A 27,548-nucleotide genomic window follows, 5' to 3' on the forward strand; every position below is an offset into this window, starting at 1 on the left:
AGATAGGTAGATATGTAGGTAGATAGATAGGTGTGTGTGTGTGTGTGTGTGTGTGTGTCTGTGTGTGTGTGTCTGTGTGTGTGTCTGTGTGTGTGTCTGTGTGTGTCCCCGTGCGCACATGCATGTGCTTGTTTGGATGGCTGGATACAGAAAAACAACCATGTTCAAAAATATTAGTGTGCGTACATATATATGTATATCCTTTCTTGGAGTGCGACAAGAATGAGATTTAGAGTCAGAAGAAACAGTTTAAATCCTTAACTCTCCACTGATTATGAGACCTTGGGCACTTCTGTCTTCATTTGTAAACTGGGGATGATAATGTTTACCTTGTAAGACTGGAATTAAACGAAATCCATAGTGTTTTCAAAATATAAACCCTGATCAGTCACATCAGCATCATTAGAGAACTTGTTACAAATGCAAATTTTCAGGCTCCACCCTCAACCTTCTACTAAGCTTTGGATGATTCTGTGCAAAACAAAGCTGCAGAACCACTGAAGTGGAATGAATGCATAAAGCCTGATAGTCACTCAGTAAATGTAGCTGCTATTAATAAATTATGATATTTAATCTCCTCTTTGTCCTTTATTATCCCCCAATCAGGTTTAAGTCAATAGCATTCATTGAGCTGAAAGTCAGTGCCAGGCAGTAAATAGAGTTCACAGTCCACAGTACTTAACAGGAAACACCAGCCTCTCTCCAGGTCACATGTCTCAACATCAACTAAGAAACCTTTTTTTTTGCCTAGACTCCTCCGCAGATGGAAACAACTAAGGTTCTTTTTCAAAACAGGCTCATGTGTGCTGGGTCCCCAGCAATGCTACTTTTAGGAGACCTTTCCATTAGTGGCAGTGAGCATCACAACCCCCTCAAATGGTGAAAACCAAAGGGTGCCTTGGAGATCACGTAGTCCAAACCCACATACTTCGTGAGGAGGAAGCTGAGGCCCACCATGAACAGAAAGGGGCTGGCCCAGGAAGAGGTCTGCAAAGGCATCTGGCCCTGCTTGTGCCTTGGGACTAATACCCTGACTCACTGTGGTGGTATTTTGATAGATGACACCAGGCACTCCCACTGGCTCAGAGAGACAGATAAGAAATAGCCACCTGTCCTTGCCACTAATGAAAGTAACATGCAAGCAAAACCTTGCAACAGACTTCATTTTAAATGGACTATAGCACAAACTGTTAGATTATCCACTATGGTTTATATACAGACAGATAAATATCCTGGGTGGTCACATCTAGAAGCACAGATTTGGACAGAAGAGCCCCAGAAAGGCTTTATGTTGAAGCCAATCCCCCTGAATGAACAATGAACAATGACAAAGAGCGTGACTAAAAGCATTTCAAACAGAGCCTGAAATAAAGTAAGGATTCCACATGTGTTCATTTTTATTTTAAATAATTTTATGATAAAGGTCGAAATGTGTAGTGGAAAAATAGTTAAACCAGAGAGAGAAGGATGGTTAATATTTTAGGAGAGAGGAAGAAAGGGATCATGTTATATACAGCTATATCCAGATTTTTTTCATTTCTTTGTTTTTAAACCTCTTTGGAGGTTTAAACAAATAAATTAAAAAACACTGAACAAATGTTTACTGGATATCATTTGCCTATAATCAGTGAGTAATGCTATTATTACTAACACACACTTGACAACTTATGGTCATGTGGTCCTGAGCAATTGGAAGGTAAAAGTTCTTGGTCACAGCTCCTAATGGGGTCCTACTGGGGCTCCCACACTGGTCTGGACCAAGATGGTTTACTCAGCTTGCCCACAGCACAGCTTCTTGAAATTCTTAAGCCCCAAGGAATTCTTCACCACCCTCTGACTTCCTGTAACTAAGCACCAAGCCCTGGCACACCTCTATTTAGTACTCCTCTCACTGTCTTGTATTTAAGTTTAGGTTTCTACTGCATTGCAAGATCCTTGAAGGCACAACAAGACTGCATTCTTTTCACCTTTTTCACCTGGAAAGGACTCAAAATCTGTGTTGGCGTCCTAGTGATATTTTTCAACATTTTGTTTTGCTATCACGTCTATCCGGATACAACCATAGCAATAAAATTGCAACTAGATAGAGAAAGGTCAGTGAATGTTCACTATAGCAGCGTAGAAAACAACTCAGGTTAAAGCAGTGTTAATACCATACAGATGAATCAAGTCCTGTATTATGATTATGATTAATAACAGTAACAGTAGTATCTAACAATGTGCAATTACTATACTCTAAACACTTCCCATCCAGTATTTTATTTATCTTCACCTGTATGACAGATGTTCCTATTACACCCACTTTACACATGAAGAAACTGAGGCTGGAGGAGATTAAGTAATTTCTCCAAAGTCATTCACCAGCAACCAGGGAGCTAGGACTCTAATTTTGCTCTCTCTGAGTTTAAACCTTCCTGTTTTTCCAGAATCAAGAAAATGTGAGAGCTCAGGAACATTTTAAACTTTATTTTAAAAGCGTCATCTAGTGGCCACGGACCACTACAGGGCGTGAGTGGCGGGTGACCAGAGCGGGCAAAGCTTCATCTGTATTTATAGCCGCTCCCCATCGCTCACACTATTGTCTGAGCTCCGCCTCCTGTCAGCATTATGGTGAGCTGTATAATTATTTCATTACATATTACAAGGTAATAATAATAGAAATAAAGTGCAAAATAAATGTCATGCGCTTGAATCATCCCGAAACCATCCCCCCACTCCATCGTGGAAAAACTGTCTTCCACAAAACCAGTCCTTGGTGCCAAAAGGGTTGGGGACCGCTGATCTAGGCTATATCTTAGCGATTGGATTCAATCACCAAACTTTCCTAAACACCAGTGGCAGGAGTAATTTCTTAGTCATTGAAATTTTCTTAACTGGCTTCTGAATCATCAAGGGAAATCAAATTGTCGTCTAGACTTTGCATTACGTATATTTTATGGCTTTCCAATTTTTTGAAAATTGGTAGTCTGAGGAAAGTGAATTCAGTTTTTAAAAACAGCACCACTTGAAGGTTTAAAGACTTCGTTATCTTACATGCTAGCATCTTAGAAATCTGCCTACCACACAATTAACCAAAATACTTTATTCTTATGCATCTTGATAAAAGGAGGTTTACTTTATCAACCAGCCCCTTAACTGAAAAAAAGATGACTCTTCAGAACCCCTAGAAGGAAATTGACAACTAATACATCTCTTGGCAGTTCTTTGGGCTGGGGTACAAAGCTATCACGTAGATATTAAAATACTGTGCTCCCTTACAGATGTTCACAGATATTAGGATAAAACTAAGAAAGCAGGACTTCCCTGGTGGTGCAATGGTTAAGAATCCGCCTGCCACTGCAGGGGACACGGGTTCAATCCCTGGTCTGGGAGGATCCCACATGCCGCAGAGCAACTAAGTCCGTGCGCCACAACTACTGAGCCTGCGCTCTAGAGCCAGCTAGCCACAACTACTGAGCCCGCGGGCCACAACTACTGAAGCCCGCCCGACTAGAACCCGTGCTCTGCAACGAGACAAGCCACCACAATAAGAAGCCCGTGCACCGCATGGAACGGTAGCTCCAGCTTGCTGCAACTGGAGAAAGCCCATGTGCAGCAATGAAGACGGAATGCAGCCAAAAAAGAAACAAAGAAAGAAAAAAACTTAGCTTTTTCTGGAGTCGAATCCACGTTTCTGCCCAGAAAATACTGGGTGCAGAACAATTAGTTCACTGCAGACCATTGTTTAGTTTTCCTGTAACCAACCACTTAGAACCAATCAAGAAGTAAAGAAGAGAAGAAACGCCCGCCCGCTCCCAATTTCTTTTGTTTCTCTGCCCGCCAACCGCAGAGCCGACCGAGCCAGAGCCGCTGTCATCTTTAACCCCGCTCAGCTGATCGGTTGCCGCCGCCGCCGCCGCCAGATTCCAGAAGCAAAGAACAAGAAGCTGGGAAGCCAGACATGGACGTGAATATAGCTCCGCTCCGCGCCTGGGACGATTTCTTCCCAGGCTCTGACCGCTTCGCCCGTCCGGACTTCAGGGACATTTCCAAATGGAACAACCGCGTGGTGAGCAACCTGCTCTATTATCAGACCAACTACCTGGTGGTGGCTGCCATGATGATTTCCGTCGTGGGGTAAGTGGGGTCCCCCTCCCGGGTACTGATCGGGGTCAGCACCGAGTGGGATCTTGGTGCAAGATCCCGGGATGCGTAAACGCTCTCCAAGACCAGCTCCTGTCCTGACAACTGCAAGCGGCCAAACCAGTGGAAACTTGTTCGCAGGGCGAGGCCGCAGCAATCTGGGGGCCCTTTTTTTTTTTTCCGCGCCTCGGGCTGAAGAGTGATGGGGGGTCCTGGGGTGAGGAAATGTTGCCAACCTCAGGCAAGAAAAAAATGACTTCTTTCCCGCTGTACCCCAATTACGCTTTTGCTGGGGGTGATATTTGTAGCGCCCCAGTCTCTTAAAAATAAGGAGAAAGAGGAAAGTGGCGTAACCTTATGCTGAGACTGGCTGGGGCGGACGCCGCCCTGGAAGGCTTGGGGCGCCAGGGTGTGGATCCGGACTCTGCCTTCTGGGGTGTTAGTGTAGAAGGGGCATCAGAGAGGCGACTCTCTTTATAGGTTTCTCTGCCTAATGCCTGCCACATTGTACGGGAAAGCTGAGCTTGGGAGCAGAAGGGTGGGTGTAGCCTGGTGGCGCATCTCCCAGTGTGGGGTGAAGTCTGCCATGACTTTAGAAACGGTGTCCTTTTGCTCTTTTTTCTTCCAGTAGTTGCCAGGCATGGTCACTTTATCTTCACACCCGATCTTAAAATTGTGTCCTCTGTTATATGCGATTTCACACAACACCTGTTCTTCTAGAAACCACTTTTTCTGGTAGTTCACCCTTTAAGAAATGCCTCACTCACTTTTGCAAGATGGGGTGGTGATATTCTAGATCTTGCTTATCCCATGCACCTTTAAAGAAAAAAGCACCCTCAGACTTTATAAAGAAACCCATTTGCCATTAAAGAAGTGTCTGGCATTTCTATTTGAAAGCAAACACAGAAGGAAAGCAAGCTGGCCTGGGAGAAAGGAAAAATCTAAACTTGTAAAGGGTGGGAAAGGGCAAATAGGATGGTTTCTGTAGTTGGTTTGCTGTTCTTTGGCATATTTATTGAGTCACTTCTCTGTGCCAAGCTTGGGCACACCAAGATCAATCACACATGAATCCTGACCAAAGGGCACGTGACAGTTGTTGAGAAGATGTAGGACCAAATACCCAGCACAGGGGGGGAGAGGGAGAGTTCACAGTTTCTGGGTGTGGTTCAGAATATCTGCCCCCATGCAGAAGTGAACTCTCATTTGTGTGACTGAATAGACAATTACACAGATCCTCATGATGTGTTGCTTAAGGAATTTCCAACTCAGAATGGCTTGGTGTGTGGACAGCATGGGCTCTGAACCGACTCCGAATTATACAGCAGCCAAGTTAAAATTAGTTGGAGTCAGACAGGCCTGGAGCAGCTGCCTTCTGAACCTTCCCCTAGCTTTATGCTTAAGGCTTATTTCTCCGAACAATAAAAAAATTTCTTTAAAACAAAATCTCTGGTAAATAGGATTGCCTCTGTTGTTTTGCTTTTTCTTTTCTCTTTCTTTGTAAAGGCATCTTACCTGGTCGTCTAGCTATGGGGTCTTTTTTTTTTTTTTGAGGTACACTCCCCCAAATCTAGATATAGGGCAAGATTTGACACAGACCAATCAAATGTATAGAAAAAAAAACAAAAACAAACAAAAAACCTTGCTTTTCAAAAAGATGTACTGCCCAGATCAGACACAAGCTCCAGCAGCATTGCTACCTTGATGGAATTCATTTTTCACTATGAACGCGCTGACTAAATATAGCTCCTTCATTGTGGTGTCTTAGCCTACTAACTCAGGCAGTTTGGGGTGTTGGCCCTTCCTATTTCCCTTTTCAAATAGGAGATGGGGATTGGCAGTCACATTTTTGAAAGTGAAAGTGAAAAGTAGCCATTTCATTTTTGTAAAATGTCTTTATTGGAGTATAATTGCTTTACAATGGTGTGTTACTTTCTGCTGTATAACAAAGTGAATCAGCTATACGTATACATATATCCCCATATCCCCTCCCTCTTGCGTCTCCCTCTCACCCTCCCTATCCCACCCGCCATTTCATTTTTTAATTAATCTTATCTTTAAAAACTTACAAAAGATACAGGCTAGTAAGTTGTTCTGAAAATTGTGTGCCAAGTGTGGGATTCCCTTTGTACCCCAGTAAAACCTGGTGTGACATCTTCAACTGTTTCCTATGCATCTACAAATGCACAGCCTGTAGTTCTTTCCAGATTGCACTTTTCTTCCTTTATAATTTAATAATAATAAAAGCTAACATTTATTGAGTGCTCTGTGTGCCAGGTACTTTGGTAAGTAATTTAGCAAATTCCCTCATACAACCCGATGAGATGAGACATTATTATTGCATTATTATTGTTGTTATTATTAGACCTGAGGCTCTGAAAGTTTAAACGACCTGCTCAAAGTCACAACCCCAGACTCTTAACTACTATGCCATCTTCCTATGAGTCATGAGGTTTGGAATTGTAGTATCTTAAAGCTGGAAGAAACTAAATGTCTTCAGGGTCAGGGAGGCTTTGTTGATGCCAGAACGTTTCTGATTCTAAACAGGACTCTCCTCTTTTGGTGATATCAGTAGATGGGAGGGTCAGAACAGAGCTGGAGGCTGTTTGACTGGATTCTCTACTGGCATCTGATGGTTTCTCATGATATCTTGGTAGAGTGTGTGTGAAAATGTGGCCTGGGTGTTTCCCGGGGAAAGGACTGTGTTGGAAGTGTCTTCTTCAATGGTACCATCCCCTGCTGGACAGAAGGGACCGCCAGGTCATTGTTGGAGGGCTCTAGCCTCAAGTCTAAAGACTTCTGAGAAGTGGATATTATCTAGCTCCAAAACACCCGGAAGGGCTGCCCAGACCAAGATGGAGATTAAGAGGGATTAGGATAGAGACAGATCAGGCCTGAGGGCCTGATCAGTCAGGGCCTGGTAATCCATGGTTAGAAGTTTGGTCTTCATCCTAAAAGCATGGTTTCCCAGGCATATGACTTCCACTCAGGAGATCTATTCTGCCTCTTAGATTAAGTCTAAGTCTCTTAGCTAATAGTCCTTGTGGGGGACAGTTGTCATACCTTCTGGCTCTTCACAGAGTAGAAAGTAGTGGTTAAGAATTTCAGCACCAGAGCCTGGTTAAGTAAATTTTGAATCCCAACTACCAGTCACTAGCCATGTGACCTTGGGTAGGTCACTTGAACCACCCTTTGCCTCAGGTTCCTCATCTGTAAAATGAGACTAATGATAGTACCTGCATTGTAGGGCTTTTCTGAGGATTATCTGAGTTAATATAGGCAAGTTTCTTAGAACAGTGTCCAGCTCCTACTTTTTGCTTCACGAAATTTGTTTTGGAGTTTTCATTATTATTTGCATCATTGTTGGTGTTATCATTGACTTAAGGAGAAACACAGATAGCATCTGTATCCCAGCAGCTCCATCCACCCAAACACCAGTCCCCAACTTACTCATCTCCTCCTGCTTCTCCTACAGGATTTTGCCCCTCACTCCCCACACGTGTGCACACATCTTGTCTGGTATTTACCCCACAGGCTTTTAATTTGTCTCTTCACTTGTCTTCACTCTGCACTGTTGAGTCCTTGAGGCCAGAGACTGTGGGTTTTTTAATTAATTAATTAGTTAATCAATCAATTTGACTGCACCAGCTCTTAGTTGCAGCACGCAGGATCTTCGTTGCGGTATGCCGACTTCTTAGTTGCGGCATGCATGCGGGATCTAGTTCCCTGACCAGGGATGGAACCCGGGCCTGCTGCATTGGGAGCGCAGAGTCTTACCACTGGACCACCAGGGAGTTCCCTGTGGGTTTTGTTTGTGATTATTTTTTTCTTTTTCTTGTTGTTGTGGTTAGCATTATTTTTATTCCCTGGATCCCCAAGGCCTACAATACAGCAGATGTTTAGCTGGCGAATGCAAAGAATAAATAAATGAACGTAAGGTTTCAACGTGATCACGGGGGCAACTTTTAACGGAATAAACTATTTTGAAGCACATAGCAGCATGCCAGCACATAACAGCAACATGCTCCTGGAGTGATTCTAACTGGGTCGTTGCTGACAGTGCTTACTACGTATTGGTTAGGATTACTATGGTGTAAAAATTCAATTTTAAAAAGTTTAGAATTCAGAATCTTTGCTAATTCATATTGCCCTTGCAAATTTGGTGAAATACCCTTCTGTAGTGTTTCTCCAACTGGGTTCTGCTGACATTGTGGATCGTAGAATTCTTTGTTGTAGGGGGCTGTCCTGTGTATTGTAGGATGTTTAGCACCATCTCTGCTCTCTACTATGTGAAGATTGATAAATCAGTTTTTACTTGTTTTATTAGTAAAACATAATTTGGAAAAAAAAAAGTGCCCTCCCCTTCAGTTGTGACAATCGAGAAATTGTCACTTATTGTTTGTAGATTTTTTTGATGATGGCCATTCTGACCGGTGTGAGGTGATACCTCATTGTAGTTTTGATTTGCATTTCTCTCATGATTAGTGATGTTGAGCATCCTTTCACGTGTTTGTTGGCAATCTGTATATCTTCTTTAGAGAAATGTCTGTTTAGGTCTTCTGCCCATTTTTGGATTGGGTTGTTTGTTTTTTGATATTGAGCTGCATGAGCTGCTTGTAAATTTTGGAGATTAATCCTTTGTTGGTTGCTTCATTTGCAAATATTTTCTCCCATCCTGAGGGTTGTCTTTTGGTCTTGTTTATGGTTTCCTTTGCTGTGCAAAAGCTTTTAAGTTTCATTACATCCCATTTATATATTTTTGTTTTTATTTCCATTTCTCTAGGAAGTGGGTCAAAAAGGATCTTGCTATGATTTATGTCATAGAGTGTTCTGCCTATGTTTTCCTCTACGAGTTTCACAGTGTCTGTCCTTACATTTAGGTCTTTAATCCATTTTGAGTTTATTTTTGTGTATGGTGTTAGGGAGTGTTCTAATTTCATTCTTTACATGTAACTGTCCAGTTTTCCCAGCACCACTTATTGAAGAGGCAGTCTTTTCTCCATTGTATATTCTTGCCTCCTTTATCAAAAATAAGGTGACCATATGTGCGTGGGGTTATCTCTCGGCTTTCTATCCTGCTCCATTGATCTGTATTTCTGTTTTTGTGCCAGTACCATGCTGTCTTGATTCCTGAAGTCAGTATAGTCTGAAGTCTGGGAGCCTGATTCCTCCAGCTTTTCTTTCTCAAGATTGCTTTGGCTATTTGGGGTCTTTTGTGTTTCCATACAAATTGTGAAATTTTTTGTTCTAATTCTGTGAAAAATGCCATTGGTAGTTTGATAGGGATGGCCTTGAATCTGTAGATTGCTTTGGGTAGTATAGTCATTTTCATGATACTGATTCTTCCAATCTAAGAACATGGTAGATCTCTCCATCTGTTTGTATCATCTTTAATTCCTTTCATCAGTGTCTTATAGTTTTCTGCATACAGGTCTTTTGTCTCCTTACGTAGGTTTATTCCTAGGTATTTTATTATTTTTGTTGCAATGGTAAATGGGAGTGTTTCCTTGATTTCTCTTTCAGGTTTTTCATCTCTAGTGTATAGGAATGCAAGAGATTTTTGTGCATTCATTTTGTATCCTGCTTCTTTACCAAATTCATTGACTAGCTCTAGTAGTTTTCTGGTAGCATCTTTAGGATTCTCTGTGTATAGTATCATGTCATCTGCAAACAGTGACAGCTTTACTTCTTCTTTTCCGATTTGGATTCCTTTTATTTCTTTTTCTTCTGTGGTTGCTGTGGCTACAACTCCCAAAACTATGTCGAATAATACTGGTGAGAGTGGACAACCTTGGGGCTCGTCTCTGGAGCTCCCATAGGTTTTGGGTCGTCGTGTTTTCATTGTCATTTGTTTCTAGATATTTTTGGATTTCCTCTTTGATTTCTTCAGTGATCTCTGGTTATTTAGTACTGTATTGTTTAGCCTCCATGTGTTTGTATTTTTTACAGATTTTTTCCTGTAATTGATATCTAGTCTCATAGCGCTGTGGTCGGAAAAGGTACTTGATATGATTTCAATTTTCTTAAATTTACCAAGCCTTGATTTGTGACCCAAGATATGATCTATCCTGGAGAATGTTCCATGAACACTTGAGAAGAAAGTGTATTCTGTTGTTTGTGGATGGTATGTCCTATAAATATCAATTAAGTCCATCTTGTTTAATGTATCATTTAAAGCTTGTGTTTCCTTATTTATTCTCATTTTGGATGATCTGTCCATTAGTGAAAGTGGGGTATTAAAGTCCCCTACTATGATTGTGTTACTGTCGATTTCCCCTTTTATGGCTGTTAGCATTTGACTTATATATCGAGGTGCTCCTATACAGGGTGCATAAATATTTACAACTGTTATATCTTCTTCTTGGATTGATCCTGTGATCATTATGTAGTGTCCTTCTTTGTCTCTTGTAATAGTCTTTATTTTAAAGTCTATTTTGTCTGATATGAGAATTGCTACTCCAGCTTTCTTTTGATTTCCATTTGCGTGGAATATCTTTTTCCATCCCCTCACTTTCAGTGTGTATGTGTCCCGAGGTCTGAAGTGGGTCTATTGTAGACAGCATATATACGGGTCTTGTTTTTGTATCCATTCAGCCAATCTATGTCTTTTGGTTGGAGCATTTAATCCATTTACATTTAAGGTAGTTATCAATATGTATGTTCCTATTACCATTTTCTTATTTGATTTGGGTTTGTTATTATAGGTCTTTTCCTTCTCTTGTGTTTCCTGCCTAGAGGAGTTCCTTTAGAATTTATTGTAAAGCTGGTTTGGTGGTGCTGAATTCTCTTAGCTTTTGCTTGTCTATAAAGGTTTTAATTTCTCTGTCAAATCTAAATGAGATCCTTGCTGGGTAGAGTAATCTTGGTGGTGGATTTTTCCCTTTCATCACTTTAAATATGTCCTTCCACTCCCTTCTGGCTTGCAGAGTTTCTGCTGAAAGATCAGGTATTAACCTTATGGGGATTCCCTTGTATATTTGTTGTTTTTCCCATGCTGCTTTTAATATTTTTTCTTTGTATTTAATTTTTGATAGTTTGATTAATATGTGTCTTGGCATGTTTCTCCTTGGATTTATCCTGTATGGGACTCTCTGTGCTTCCTGGACTTGATTAACTATTTCCTTTCCCATATTAGGGAAGTTTTCAACTATAATCTCTTCAAATATTTTCTCAGTCCCTTTCCTTTTCTCTTCTTCTTCTGGGACCCCTATAATTTGAATGTTGGTGTGTTTAATGTTGTCCCAGAGGTCTTTGAGACTGTCCTCAATTCTTTTCATTCTTTTTTCTCTATTCTGCTCTGCAGTAGTTATTTCCACTATTTTATCTTCCAGGTCATTTATCCATTCTTTTACCTCAGTTATTCTGCTATTGATTCCTTCTAGAGAATTTTTAATTTCATTTATTGTGTTGTTCATCGTTGTTTGTTTGCTCTTTAGTTCTCGAGGTCCTTGTTAAACGTTTCTTGTATTTTCTCCATTCTATTTCCAAGATTTTGGATCATCTTTACTATCATTATTCTGAATTCCTTTTCAGGTAGACTGCCTATTTCCTCTTCATTTCCTTGGTCTGGTGGGTTTTTACCTTGCTCCTTCATCTGCTGTGTGTTCCTCTGTCTTCTCATTTTGCTTAACTTACTGTGTTTGGGCTCTCCTTTTCACAGGCTGCAGGTTCGTAGTTCCCGTTGTTTTTGGTGTGTGCCTCCACTGGGTAATGTTGGTTCAGGGAGCTGTGTAGGCTTCCTGGTGGAGGGCACTGGTGCCTGTGTTCTGGTGGATGAGGCTGGATCTTGTCTTTCTGGTGGGCAGGACCACATCCAGTGGTGTGTTTTTGGGTGTCTGTGACCTTATTATGATTTTAGGCAGCCTCTCTGCTAATGGGTGGGGCTGTGTTCCTGTCTTGCTAGTTGTTTGGCATAGGGTGTCCAGCACTGTAGTTTGCTGGTCGGTGAGTGGAGCTCGGTCTTAGCGTTGAGATGGAGATCTCTGGGAGAGCTTTTGCTGTTTGATATTATGTAGAGCCGGGAGGCCTCTGGTGGACCAATGTCCTGAACTTGGCTCTCCCACCTCAGAGGCACAGGCCTGACACCTGGCTGGAGCATGAAGACCCTGTCAGCCACATGGCTCAGAAGAAAAGGGAGAAAAAAGAGAAAGAAAGAAAAAAATAAATTAACATTATTAAAATAAAAAAAATAAATTATTAAAAAAGTAAAAAGTAATTAAGAAAAGAAAAGAAAAAAGAAAGAAGAGGGCAACCAAACCAAAAAACAAATCCACCAATGATAACAAGCGCTAAAAACTATTCAAAAACAAACAAACAAACAACAAAAAAACCAAAAACGGACAGACAGAACCCTAGGACAAATGGTAAAAACAAAGCTATACAGACAAAAATCACACAGAAAAGCATACATACACACACTCACAAAATGAAAAAAAGAAAAAAATATATCTATAAATATTTTAAAAAAAGGAAGAGAGCAACCAAATCAATAAACAAATCTACCAATGATAATAAATACTAAACTAAGATAAACTTAAAACCAGAAACAAATTAGATGCAGAAAGCAAACCCCACATCTACAGTTCTCCCGAAGTCCACCACCTCACTTTTGGGATGATACATTGTCTGTTCAGGTATTCCAGAGACGCAGGGTACATCAAGTTGATTGTGGAGATTTAATCCACTGCTCCTGATGCTGCTGGGAGAGATTTCCCTTTCTCTCTTTGTTCGCACAGCTCCTGGGGTTCAGCTTTGGATCTGGACCTGCCTCTGCGTGTAGGTCGCCTGAGGGCGTCTCTTCCTGCCCAGACAGGACGGGGTTAAAGGAGCAGCTGATTAGGGGGCTCTGACTCACTCAGGACGGGGGGAGGGAGGGGTACGGATGCGGGGCGGGCCTGCGGTGGCGGAGGCCAGCATGACGTTGCAGCAGCCTGAGGTGCGCCGTGCGTTCTCCCGGGGAAATTGTCCCTGGATCGCGGGACCCTGGCAGTGGCGGGCTGCACAGGCTCCCCGGAAGGGAGGTGTGGAGAGTGACCTGTGCTCGCACACAGGCTTCTTGGTGGCGGCAGTAGCAGCCTTAGTGTCTCATGCCCGTTCTGGGGTCCATGCTGATAGCTGCAGCTCACGCCCATCTCTGGAGCTCCTATAAGCAGCGCTCTGAATCCCCTCTCCTCGAGCACCCCAAAACAATGGTCCCTTGCCTCTTAAGCAGGTCCAGGCTTTTTCCCAGACTCCCTCCCAGCTAGCTGTGGTGCCCTAGCCCCTTCAGGCTGTGTTCCTCAGCCAACCCCAGTCCTCTCCCTGGGATCTGACCTCCGAAGCCCGAGCCTCAGCTCCGAACACCGCCCCCGCGCCGCCCCGGTGGGTGAGCAGACAAGCCTCTTGGGCTGGTGAGTGCCGGTCGGCACCGATCCTCTGTGTGGGAATCTCTTCGCTTTGCCCCCCGCACCCCTGTTGCTGTGCTCTCCTCCGTGGCTCCGAAGCTTCCCCCCTCCGCCACCCGCAGTCTCCGCCCGTGAAGGGGCTTCCTAGTGTGTGGAAACCTTTCCTCCTTCACAGCTCCCTCCCACTGGTGCAGGTCCCATCCCTATTCTTTTGTCTCTGTCTTTTCTTTTTTCTTTTACCCTACCCAGGTACGTGGGGAGTTTCTTGCCTTTTGGGAGGTCTGAGGTCTTCTGCCAGCGTTCAATAGGTGTTCTGTAGGAGTTGTTCCACATGTAGATGTATTTCTGATGTATTTGTGGGGAGGAAGGTGATCTCTACGTCTTACTCCTCCACCGTCTTGAACGCCTCTCCTTAGCTAAAGTATTGATACTTTATCTCCATGTGGCCCATGTTGGTGCTACCACTGGGTGGAAACTAGAGTTACCACTTTTTGCTTTTAGTCGCTTAAGATGGTAAGGAGTTTCTTCTATCTGAAAAGAGTATTACTGTAATCTTTTCAAAATGAGTGTGGTCCCGGGACTTCCCTGGTGGTCCAGTAGTTAAGAATCCATCTTGCAAGGCGGGGGACGCCAGTTTCATCCCTGTTCGGGAGACTAAGATCCCACATGCCACAGGGCAACTAAGCCCACATGCCACAACTACTGACCCCACGTGCCACAGGAAAGATGCTGCGTGCAACAACTAAGACCTGACGCAGCCAAAAAATAAAAATAATTTTTTAAAAAAATGAGTGTGGTCCCATAATATGTTCTAGGCTGGTAGCCATCAGCATCTGGCTTTAAGAAATGGGCAGACTGTTTGCCCCTTTTACTGCAAAAAGGAAGAAAAACCGAGTTTCTAGCTGGTAGAGGAAGAAAAGAAAGAGCCCTTGGGTGGATGGGTATGTATTAAAACCTTTGCAGATGAAATCAATTGCATAAACAGGCTGAAACCTAGTGGAAATGTTTCTGAGATTCCTCAGCCAATTCTACAATATTACTCTATTTGTGTTGTTTCATTTGTTCACTCCACAAAGAATATGAGGCACTTACCGGTTTCTCAGGCACCGTGCCGGGAGATACAGTGGAGAATGAGACAGCTGTGGTTCCTGCCTTCACCATGTTTCTAGAGGCACCAAGAGGATGCTGAACACATAAGAATTAATTTTTATATAAGTGCACAGAAACATACACATATATAAACACATCATTTTCAACCTGACTTACCTGATCTCCCCTATACGTTATGATGCCAAATCGCAAAACTCTCCGGCGTCAGAAATGGGAGAGGCATTGAGTATATGGACGGGGAAAGGATTATTAAACGGAACCATCCTCACCTGCAGCACAGATGCCTTCTACTCAGTTGGACAAGTATTTGCTGAGCACCTGCTACTTGCCAGATACTGTTGGTGCTCTGAGGATACCAGCAGGAGTACAAGTCCACCCAGCCATCCCAAATCCTCCCAGAATTAATCTCTTCCTGCCCTTCCACGCACTTTTATTTGCACTTGAGGCACTGCACATGGCATGCTGGCACATGTCGTTCCGGGGCGGGTCATGTGTTTCTTCTGAGTACAAAACTTTAAGAGGTCTGTCAACACTCAGTGAAATTTTAATCTCAAAATTCTTCCTCAAGTAAGAATTCTTCTGTTAAATCATCTTCTGACACTATGTATATAACCTTGTTCTTCTCAACACCTCCCCATACACACTTTATTTTTTAAAATATTTCCTGCGGTTGGTAGTTTCTATCCCCTTTCCCTATATAAGGATTTATAATGATTCTGGGTAAATGTTCAAGTAAATAGGCAGATTTGGGGCTTCTTTTTTACCCCTTTCTAAGAGGGCAAAAGCTCTCGATCAACTTACTAGGGGCAGAGAGCTCAGTACAGGAAATGCAGTTCTAAAAGATGAACTGGACCTATACCAAATTGAACAGCACCCTTGGAGATTTTTTATTTTCCTTTTGGACAAGTGAATCACTCAGCTTCAGAATACTTATAACATCCTCCCCTGGCTCTTGTAATGAGCTTGGCTTCTTGTTTCAGGGAACACTTCCGTGCCCGTGATCTTAAGAAAAAACCTGTAGGCTGCATCTCCGCTCTGCAAGCATTTACCATAAATAGATAGGATTTCCTGGCCTTTTCTCCCAGGGGGCATTCGTGAAATGGAGACACCTGGAAGACAGAAAGCCCATCTGAAGTGGAAAACCGGGGCTCTGGCTTCTGCTTCTTCTAATCTGCTTTGTATCCCATCAGTGAAGTCTTCGTCTGCAGGAAACAAAAAGGAATGCAGAAATTGGGGTTAGTGGGAGGTAAATAGACAGGAACTGCTTGTAGGAAGGGAGTTTATGTGTCACCAGGCTCATTAGCATTTGTCCAAACCCCTGTCCTCTCTCCACAGTGCTGTAAGAACTTGCCATGTGACAACCATTTAATCAACTCCACTAAAAGCATTCAGAAAGAACAGTTTGTAAACAAATATCTTTCCACTTGAGTTCTAAAGCATTATTGTGAGATTAACTGTGGGTTCCTAATTGTTGAAGGCAGTGATCAGTGTACCTGAGGGTTCATTATACCATTCTCTCTACCTTTAGAAATTTGCTGTAAAAAAAGTTTAAAAAGGATCTGTTGCAGTCTAATTAGTCCCTTGTATAGTGACTATTTGAAGCTCCACGGCTAGGGGAGGGGTGAGACTCATGGCTTCTAACCCAGGTCCAAGCTGTTGTTAATAAAAAATAAAACCAGCAATGAGCTTGATAAATACGAAAGAAAACACGGAGGTTCATATGTCTTAGAATGGATACTTTTTACATGCCACCTGCTGCCAAGACAGCGGATCATTTGGATGTGTTTAGTTTGATGGGACCAGTACACACGGTGTGATGAATATTCAGTACACAGCGAGTATGCAATAAATACTATGAGCTGAGCTGATTCGGTTGGTTAGGAAAATCTCAAGGTTAGGTTACTTTAACCTTTCTGTGACAAAGGAGTCTGATCCCTGCCCCACCTTAACTGCCTGTGATCATTAGACCCAGGAGACACGGATCACGTTTACTCAAAACTGATTTGTACATTTACGTTTGTCCTTTATAGTCAGAGACAGTTCTTGCCAGGAAGGAAGCCGTGTTGGGATACCAAAATAACCACAGAAGAAGGTTGGGATTATCTGAGGAATCCAAGGGCAAGAGGGCCTATATAGACAGGTCTGCAGGTGGATGAATCTCTCTCTGTCCCACCCACTCTCCCTCCTGGCCCCCAGCCAGCACTAGTGACAGAACTTACAAAGATTCCTCCTTCCAGCGAGCCCAAGGGCCCTGCGATTTCATCTGATTATCTCCTATGTTTGCATAGGAGTTTTTCCTACTTTCGGTTTTTGTTTTGTTCCTTTCATCGCAACTCTGTGAAGGTACAAAGACGGGGACCATTTCTACAGTAATACTTAGTGTACAGTGAGAATAATCGCGATTTGTCCAAGATAAATCTCTTGTCACTTAATTCCTGGCCATAGAAAGTTGCTGAGCTTACTTTAAATAACATGAAAATGTGCTAGATTCTCACTTCCTCTTTTTCTTTCTTTCTACAAATATTTACTGAACTCCTGCTCTGTGCCAGCCACTGCGCCAAGTGCTGGGGAGAAAATGTCACGGTCCCTGCCCTCATAGCGCTTGGTCTCTAGTGGGAGACAGAGACATTCATCCAATATTCATTCAAGTAAATATCAAACTGCCACTGGGTTCAGAGCTATGAAGAAGAGGCAGACGGTGCCAGGATGTGGTCAGAGAGACTGAGAAAAAGCTGATTAAGCTGAGATTCGAAGAAGATAGGAGTGAATCAGGCAGAAAGAACGGCTTGTGCTCAGGCCTGTGATGGCCAGGGGCAGGGTAAGTTCTAGAGACAGATAAGAATGCCAGCAGATGGCTTGCAGAATCAGGAGGCGGCGGTATGAAAAAGCTGACAGGCAGAGATGGTGTACCCCTTAGCCATCCCTCATACTGATGATTCAGATTGTCCCTTCGTCCTGAGAGATGCAGCTTAAGCCAAATTGCAGACTTGGTGGGTGAAGTGTGACCTGAATTTCCGGCCACATTTACGCCCTCAGCTCAGCCCCATCGTCCCAGGTACAAACTACATACCCTGGCTGCAGAGGCAAGCAGGGGCCAGACCCTGAGGGGCCTTGTAGAATGTGGAAAGAATCCTGTTTTTATCCTAAGAGTGATGAGAAGCAAGAAAATGGATGGGTGGATTCATACTGGCAGTGACCCCTCTGGTTGTTTAAGAACCTCAGAAAAACATCACCAATTTAGAGAAGTGCACTGTGAGTAAATTGTTCCCCGCTTTCTTGGTGAGTCAGGCTTCCTCAGGAACCAAACTGACAAAATAGCTTTTTTGGGTTAGAAAATTGGAACTCAGTGCAAAGCTGCTTCTGCTGCTCAGAAAATATTTCACCACCTCTTTGGCTCTTGCTGGCATCACGGCATGGCAGGCATTACCAAACGTGCACTTGAGTTGATCTGAAGATCTCTGTTTGGGTAAACTTTTATCACCAGCACTGCAATTGGTGGCCTTGGGACAAATTTATTAACTTATCTATTCCTTACCTTGCTTCTATGTAGAATGAGGTGTGTTTTCAAGATCCATCCTAGCTCTAAAATTCTACTGTTGGCCGAGATTTTTTTTTTTTTTTTTTTTTTTTTAGCAACTTGTGCTGAAACTATAGCTATAGCTAGCTGAGTCATGTTGGCAAGTTTAGGACCTGTGTCCACAGCCACTCATAGCTGCCTTCCTTTAGAGAGAAATGAGAATGCTGAGGGATTTCCCAGAATGATCCTTAGTTGCTTACCCCAACTGGAAGGACAGGGTTCTAAAATGGTTGAGGGGGGAAATCTCTGAAGCTGGTTAACAACACAGAATGGGTTATATTATGAATTGCTGTCACAATTACATCAACTGGCACTGTTTTTCTCCCCCTGGATCCCTTTGACTATGTTCCTTCACTGCCCTGGGCCTCAGTTGATGCATCTGTTTAATGGGACTGGGGTGATTCCTCTTTGACGAGGCTGCTGGGATTCTAAACTTTTATACAACTGTCAGTGATTCCACCAGAATTTTTAACTATTACATTTATCTATGAACTTTTTAATTGGATAGGATACATATGTATGTAAGTATATATTTTTAACTCACAATAGAAAAAGTTATTGTTTTTGATTTGTAAAACTAGGTCCTATTTTCAACAAAGATAGAAAATCACGATCTCGCTCTCTTTTCTCTCCCTCCTCTCTCCCTCTCTCCTTTGCTTCCCTCTATCTTCCTTCCTCCCTTCCCCCCTCTCTCTCATTCACAGACTACCAAAAAATGAAATAGCACCCATCGAGCCCAATGGCAATTGTCCACATGAAAGCTGGGGTGGCACATTTATGGAAGTTTTGTCCTAAAGGTCCCTGGGCTTCATTGTGACTGATGTCACTAAGAACCCAACTGTTGAGTAAAACAGCTTTACTCATCTCAGTCGAGAACTGGTTCCCAAACTCCTACACTCACTGGAAAATGAAATTAATCTCTGGAGGGTGGTCTATTTTGCTCCAAGTAGAGGGAGGTGCCAGGGCAGTGGGAGTAGTGTGCATTTTACCCTTTCTTAGAATGGAATTGCCCTTAAGCGGAATAAGGAAGAAAATCATTTCTGCTCCAAGTAACTTTGTTCATTTTTTTCCAGCTTGGAACTTGGTTTAATTACAGATCATGGCTGGGCACGTGGTAAGCTAAAACCACTTCCCTTGAACATGAGCAACAGGAACAGGTGAAAAGCAAATCTGGAATTGCTTGAGTCAGGCCTGGATTTTTCATTGTTCTTTGTCCTGGGCTTTATTTAGACATTCAGCCTAGGTATCTACCTCACTTGTCCCGAGAAAAATAGAAACAGTTTGGCATGCATTTTAGTATATGCTACACCTCATGAATTGTTATTTTAACAGATATTCTAGGAAGAACTGCGCCGGAGACCTTTGACACTTTGCCACCAACCAGCCATCTCCTATTTGCAGCTTATGCAAAGGAGTTTCCTAAACTTGAACCCTCTGCTCTGCTTCTTTGAGTTGATGTTGATTTTGTCAACATCAAGGCTATGTAAAAGGGTTTGTCTCTTTCAGGCACCTTTCCCCCATTTCTTTTATTTTTAAATATCAATTTTTTTTTTATTTTCAAGTAATACATGGCTATTGAAAAAATATGAAAATAGAGATAAGCAAATGGGAATATATTACTAATGATCCTATTACCCAGTATAACTACTGGAGTCTTTTGGTATCATTTCTCTCAGAATCTTTTTGGTGCTAGAAATGAAATTTATTAATCTGTGAGAGTTTCTGAGCCTCTCTACCCAGTCTCCCTACCACTAGCTAAAGAGGATTTTGTTTTGGCCCTGTCCAAGTCTTCCCTTCCCCAGACCTATAAGGAAATTTTTGTCTTTCCCAAACCAATTCCAGGGTCAAAGCTGGAGACACGGTATAAGCCAGATAAAACTGTGAAAAAGAAAAGAAAAAAGAACAAAGAGGCGAAAAGACCTAAATAATAAAAAACTGACGGAGGAGGACAGATAGACTAGCACGTGTGCTGGAAGGTGGGAAAGCTTGCAGGGCAGGTGGTGGATTGGTTACAAGAGGATCTAGAGAGTGGGCAGGAAACCAAGGTTTGGATGGGAGAAGGAAGAGCTTGGCTCTGCGTATGAATTGAAATTGCATTAATGTTATTGGAGAGATGAGGCAAGGTAAGATTGGACTGTTGTAGTTGGCCTGTCCCAAGCCGGTGTTGTGGGGCTGAGGAGCAGTTACTTTTATATCTTTTTTTTTTTTTTTTTTGAATTAACCATCCCATAGTCTTTTTTCTTTTTCTTTTCTTTTAAAGATCAGGTTTTAGTTTTTATTTTATCTTTTTTTTTTAAATTTATTTTTATTGGCTGTACTGGGTCTTAGCTGTGGCACGCAGGATCTTTTCGTTGCAGCGGGCGGGCTCCAGAGCGTGTGGGCTCTGTAGCTTGCAGCGTGCAGGCTCTCTCGTTGAAGTGCGCGGGCTCAGTAGTTGCGGTACGCGGGCTTAGTTGCCCCACCACATGTGGGATCTTAGTTCCCTGACCAGGGCTCGAACCTGTGTCCCCTGCATTGCAAGACGGATTCTTAACCACTGGACCACCAGGGAGGTCCCCTTTTACATCTTTATATTTCATTTTTCATATGTTCATTTTATTTCTGATTACAAAATAATTTACGAATTGCAAAAATTTCTACTTCTGAGTTATATAACATAGGTGCTAAATCCATCTACCAGAGAGAATTGTCACTTTTACCCAATCAATATATTATTGTCTTCCCACATTATTATGTATACTTTGACTTTTTGAAAACAGTTGTATATGCCACCATTTAGTAAATTGTTGGCCACATAGGTTGTTTCTAAAGGTTATAAATGATAAATACCACTCGTGTGAATACTGTTACAGTTCAGTCTTTGCATTTTTATTCACTTCCTTAGACTATTCTAAAGAGGAGATTTTTGCCTTGAAGGGTATAAGTATTTGCAAGAGTTCTGAATGAAATAAGCAACTTATTATTGTAGGGGTTAATTTTAAATTACGTGCTACTACTTTTACCACTGTTTAACTCCGTGCATTTTGGTAGAAATTTTTTACTTTTTCAAAGGAGTCTGACATAACTTATGTCCCTGATTTCACCCATTAAGATATGCAATACTTTCACTCCTATTTGAAACTATTTAAAACAGCTTTTGTGTTTCAGGAGGCAGAATCAGAGCTAAAATTTAAAGGGATTTTTAAAAAAAAGAATCTTAATTGTCCTAAATATGCATCCCAATATGAATATGACTCCTTCATCTGTTCTATTTCAGAGAAAGTAAGCTCTGGGCATCACCTTTCATTATCCTGTCTTCCAAATCAGTGATGTTAATATTCAGAGCATGATGGTAACACACTGACCCTCTTTGTCCTTCCCAAGCAAAATGCTCATTAGCCTCTTAGAAGGGTAAAAAGTTAGTAATTCATCATACTTGCTGACCACAAATGTCTTGTTAAGGATTTTGTACACACAGTGGGGTGGGAGGGTTGGGCTGAGTGGGGCTACAATGCCCAGTCATTCTCACTTATGAAATACTTGATCTAAATTTCCTCTTTATAATGTGTTTCCCCCATTATCAACAGTAGAGTAACCTTTGCTTCATGTAACAATGAAACTGGAGGTTCTATGCTTGGAAATCTCAGTTGATGACCCATCTCCTAATGATACTCTGGGCCTTTTAAAGAATTATAATGGCCTCTCCGTGCCAGGAGTCATAAACCCAAATGCCTCCATGGGCCAGGCAGCTTATGTGAGAGAGCAGTGCAGGGGAGCTGTTAGAAAAACAATATTAATGGCAGCTCACTGGGGGCCTCTGTGTCAGAGATGCCATAGATACTGGGGGTGGGGGGTGAGGGCTGAGGCTAAAGGGAGAGCATTTATTCTATCTAAGTGAGAAGGCACTCCAGCCAGTGGCTGACATGGGAAACTGGGCGCAGTTTTGTGAGATTTTCTTGTTTCCGGGAGAAGCAAGAAATCCCAAGATTTATGGATTTTTTTTTTTTTTTTTTTTAAAACACATTGGGGGCTTCCCTGTTGGCTCAGTGGTTGAGAGTCCGCCTGCCGATGCAGGGGACGCGGGTTTGTGCCCCAGTCCGGGAAGACCCCATGTGCCGCGGGGCGGCTGAGCCTGCGCGTCCGGAGCTGGTGCTCCGCAACGGGAGAGGCCACAACAGTGAGAGGCCCGCGCACCGCAAAAAAAAAAAAACAAAACAAAAAAACAAAAAAAAACCATTGGGATTCAAGTAAAAGTTTTAAAAATTATTGCACAGTCCAAACACAAGTGTGACTGCAGACCGGATCGGGCTCATGGAGCCCACAGTGTGACCTGTACTCCACATTCATCTAGCATGGCAGCTTCTAGGAGGATTTAAATAAGCTCTTGGAGCTCAGAAAATACAATCAACGTGTACTAGAGCCCAGGATGTATAAAAGCTAAAGACAGCCCGTCCAAAAGAGGGGCTCTAGTCTTTTAAAATGCTGGGCCTCTATTGAGACGGGCTATTTGATGGGAGTCACACTGCCTCAGTGGGAATCTTTGCTCCACCATTTTCTAACCTCTGTGCCTAAGTTTCTTCCTTTGAGAAGTAAATTGATAGCATCTACCTCATCAAGGTATGATTAAATGAGACAACTTACATAAAAGGCTTAAGTAAGTACTTTGTTGTTACTCTTCCTCCCCTTCCTCCTTTTCTTCCTCCTGACCTGGGCTCCCTCTTTTTTCATGTCCCAGGTTCCTGAGCCCCTTCAACATGATTCTTGGAGGCATCGTGGTGGTGCTGGTGTTCACGGGCTTTGTGTGGGCAGCCCACAATAAAGACATCCTCCGCCGGATGAAGAAGCAGTACCCCACAACGTTTGTCATGGTGGTCATGCTAGCCAGCTACTTCCTCATATCCATGTTTGGGGGAGTCATGGTGTTTGTGTTTGGCATCACTTTTCCTTTGCTGTGTAAGTGAACCTGGGCCTTCCTTTCCTTATATCATAAAGAAATGTAGGCGCGATCATTCAGTGGGAATAACCTAACCTGTTTCTGAGGTGTGTTGGCAGGTCTACAAAATTATCAGAATTTTCTGAAACAGCAGATCAAGGCCTAATAGTCCATTAATTGCACAAATACAGTAAACAAAACAAATACGGATCGCAAGTCATACAGCAGAAAAGTGGTATAGCCTGCACTGGAATCCAGATGTGTCTGATATCAGAGTCTGTTCTCAGGCGTTCAGTGCCAGGCATCCTGTGGTGACAGAGAAATGGATGTTTACTCTCTACTTACTCAGAAGATCATAATTAGTGTTGAAAGTTTTGTAAGTTGGCCCAGAATACAGATACCAAGTACTCCAATTCTGGTGAAGAGAAATAGACATTTTCTAAAGTCTATATGCCTTGTTTACCGAGATTCCCAAGCACTTGAAGCCTGAAACAGAGAACAGATAAAATTCCAGTCTCATCAAGAGAAATCTGATTAAAATTATAGTGTATTAAGTGACAGGAATAGCCCTTTCACTTTTAATAGCATTTCACGTGTGCCACTAGACCATTAAATAAAATCAATTGCTTGTTTAAGGTTAGATTAAGCCCAGAATATTTATATGTGAATCTCATACCTTATTGGATAAAATAATTGAATCAGTAAATTTAGACTTTTTGAAATACTCTTCAGGTTTTCTTTATGTGCTACAGGCTTAGTACTTCAGTGATTCTGCTTAAATGCACAGCTTGTAAAAACACAAGCCAGGGTAATGAAATGTAGCAGAAGTCAAGAGTCAAGGGTCCAGGTTTCTATTCCTAGACCTGCTGGACACCAGCCATGGGATCTGGACCAGTTATCCTCTATGGGCTGTAGTTCACTCATCTATAACAGAAGGAAATTAGACAATATCAGTGATTCCCAAACTTTGATGATTGGGAGAATCATCCAGGATGATTTTTAAAAATATAAATTTGCCAGCTACATCCCTTGGAGATTTTGATTCTTTGGGTCCACAGTGGTGCCCAAAGACCCTGTATTTTTAGAAAGCTTCTCAAATGTTTCTAATGGCCGCTCTAGATTAGGAGCCTCCAGAGAGAACACACATCAGTGCGTCTCAAAATGAAGGTCCAAAATCGCCTCCGTCAGAAGCATCCACAATTAGAAGCATCCACAATGATTACTGAACTGTTACATTCTGGCATCCTACCTCAGTCTTAACAGGCTGAATTTTAGGTGATGAAGACTGGGAATTTGCCTACTTAACAGTCTGTCCAGGTGATCTGTATGTACACAGAAGTTTGAAAACTGCTGGTGCAGATCACCCAGTGTGTCTGTTTAAAATACAGACTCCCAGGACCATCCCTTTAAGATTCTGGTTCAGAAGGTCTAGGGGAGAGGCCAGAGAATCTTTATAAACAAACTCAGGTAATACTTAATAGGCAAATCTGGGGAACACCAGGTTACATAAGGCCCATAAGACCCTTAGCTTTTTATCTAGACATCTATACCCAACACTATGGAAAACTGCCCCATAGCAGACATTTTCTAAGAGGACTTCACCCGCATGCCTCCTGCAGGGACAAAATACAGGTAATCCCTGAACTGAGCATGAGCTCTTTTCTGAAATGCTTGGTGTTCAGTTGCTTTTTAGTGAAGTTGGAATCGCATGGATTCACTTTGAATTTCAGGGCATTTAAGTAGCATCTGAAAGGTAATGATATCAATGTGTGAAGGGAAGAGAGTGGCAGCCAGATTATGGTCCTTGCTGCTGAACACAACATTTTCCTGCACACACAAAGAATACTTTATATAAAGTCCAAGGATCCATATGGGGACTTGGATCAATGAGAGAACCAGACGGGACTGTAGCTAACAGAGAAAGTTTCTGCTACAAGTGTGAAGGGAAACAGAGAACGGTTGCTTTGATGCTAACCACGTTTCACTTCCCTGTAGTGATGTTTATCCACGCATCGCTGAGACTCCGGAACCTCAAGAACAAACTGGAGAATAAAATGGAGGGGATCGGTCTGAAGAGGACGCCCATGGGCATTGTCCTGGATGCCCTAGAACAGCAGGAAGAGAGCATCAGCAAGTTCACTGACTATATCAGTAAAGTGAAGGAGTAAATAGAGCTGACCTGCTGATAGGGTTGCAGCAGAAATCGGGTTGCAGTTTGTCCTTGTCCAGACCTACTTTCCGTTTGTGTTTTTGAAATACGAGGTGCACAAACCATCCAGCTATCCATGGCAGCACGCACGGAGAGGCCACCCTGTTCTCCTCTCTGCTGTTACAGAGAAAAGGCCTCAAACTGAAAGAAACCACCCTCCTATTATGTCTGAAGTTTCAAGTGTGTTTATGAAAGCTGATAGGAAATGGGTCGCACTTATTTCTTAAGGGGAATAAAAGAAAAGAATTACGGATTGTACTGCAACAGTATGGTTATCTTGTAGGAAAAAAGTAATTGTAAAGGATCAAGGCAATATGAGTAAATGAAAAGACTACTGAAGGAGAGGATGTCATGCATTAGCCTGTTTTAATCCCCCTCAGCATCCTTCAAAAATATTCCTTCCTTAGGATTATAATATGTGGGGTATAAGTAGTTTTTATTTTTCTTTAAAATCAAAGGTGATCTCGATCACTTTGCCTCCTGTTTGATGTGCAGTGGATAAACCAGTTGTTTCTATTTTGTTTATAAATATAAAGCTAGCTATTTAGGAGAATATTTTGTCAACCTTTTGTAAATTTTTGAAGTGCTAGTAATATGTTCTCACTAGAAGGCATTTGTTGCAAACTAAATATCCTCTTCTTTAAGGAGGTTACAGCTCTGTAACCTGTATTATTCTTGACGGTCTTGTTAAAAAACAAACAAAAAAATCAGAATAAAACTTGAGTTTCTATTGCACAGTTTTTGTTGTTATAATGACAAAAAGGTGTCCAAGATAATGTTTCCCTTTTTTCTTCACTGTTTAATTTTTAACTGGAACATTTAGAAAGAAGGAAATGAACGTGCATTTTACTAATTCCTTAGGGACAGAAATAGGACAATAATAGCTGATCTTTTGAAATCTGAAAAGCATCTTTAGATGACCAAGCAAAAAGACCTTCAAAAATGGGAGTGATCAACAGCTTCTGCAGTTCATAAAAATATTAGATAGCACTTGGTACAATTATATGTTTTTATAGCTAGACATTAGAATTAAGATAGCATGAGTTTATATTTTCTATTACTTTCTTCCTTTCACTTCCCATGTATTCAGAAATAGATGATACAACATGTTTTCCTTGCCAATTGCGTGATTTCATAGATGAATAGAAAATATTTAGCTCTCCCTAGCATGGAATTAGGAAGACATTTGGAGCAGTACTTATTGAAGAGACCCTGTATGTCCTAGAATAAGAAGCAATGCATAAGCTGCTCCTGCTTTCTTCTTGCATTTTAATTTCTTAGCCGACCTGCAGCCCTTCTCTCTAGCAAAGCGATATCACCATGACTTCACATACATGGCCGAGAATTTGTACCCATAGCCAAATATGAATAAAATTTATCAAAGATTTTTTTTGGGGGGGGTGAGACTTTATTTACTGTGCATCTGTGTTAAATGTCTGAGAAACTCAGTGACAGCCCTATAAACACGCAAATATTCTCTCTGCAGCAAAAAGACAGCTTGTGTTTCAAATACTGTTAATAAAACTGCAATACTTTATTAATTTCCAGCCAGAATAAAACTGAATGCTAATGGAATCCTTTTTTAAACCTGGCATGGGCTTATACATATTTTAGACCCATTTTCTACATGGTGAAATCTGTGGACTAAATGCAGTAAATTTGGAGAAAGTGACGTGTATGAAAAAAATATACTCATTACAATTACTAATGGTTGGTGGTCAGAATATAATAGAAAACTCTAACATGGAAATGCTATAAATTATTTCACTTTAAAAACAAGTTAAAATTTTCAGTTAAGATTTTTAAGGTGGGAGTGGGTGAATAGAAAAAAAAAAAGCATAATATGAATGGCTTCACCTGTTTCTTGACAAAACCTGTGTAATGAGGCAGTAAATTTGAATTTGGATCATCGTCCAAATCGTCCTCTTTCAGGACTATTCACACTTTTTGAAATTCCTGGCTTATTTATTAGTACTGTTGCTGTATAAGCAAACACATAAGAGCTTCCAGAACTTCAACCACTGATACACATTAAGCTTAAAGCTGTTCAGAGTGCTTTGTCCCATCAGAGTTTAGCCTCTTAAATGCAGAATATGCTAGGTACTTTAAAAGTTTTATTTATCGCAGCGTTTTTTAAACCATCTGGCTTTGTATGCAAGGATGCTTTATAGAAATGGTAAAGTAAGAGAAAACAAAACTCTCAGCCTTGGGGCATTCTAAAATTAGTTACTTGATTGA

General features: G+C 41.8%; 1 protein-coding gene across 2 annotated transcripts; it reads left to right on the forward strand.

Moving 5' to 3' along the window:
* The first annotated feature begins 3,829 nt into the window (after nt 1-3,829).
* On the forward strand, nt 3,830-26,045 carry ARL6IP5 (ARF like GTPase 6 interacting protein 5). Of its 2 annotated transcripts, XM_060022877.1 has the most exons (4): nt 3,830-4,116; nt 19,263-19,346; nt 22,904-23,121; nt 25,097-26,045. In XM_060022877.1, exons 1-4 carry the CDS (start codon nt 3,941-3,943, stop codon nt 25,267-25,269), a joined length of 651 nt encoding a protein of 216 aa, XP_059878860.1. In that variant the 5' UTR covers nt 3,830-3,940; the 3' UTR covers nt 25,270-26,045. The 2 variants fall into 2 exon arrangements, with proteins under 2 accessions (XP_059878860.1, XP_059878862.1); XM_060022879.1 differs by lacking the exon at nt 19,263-19,346 and having other exon boundaries at nt 3,844-4,116.
* The last annotated feature ends 1,503 nt before the right edge of the window (nt 26,046-27,548 follow it).

This window comes from Delphinus delphis, chromosome 10 (genome assembly GCF_949987515.2).
Source record: "Delphinus delphis chromosome 10, mDelDel1.2, whole genome shotgun sequence".
Lineage (NCBI taxonomy): Eukaryota > Metazoa > Chordata > Mammalia > Artiodactyla > Delphinidae > Delphinus > Delphinus delphis.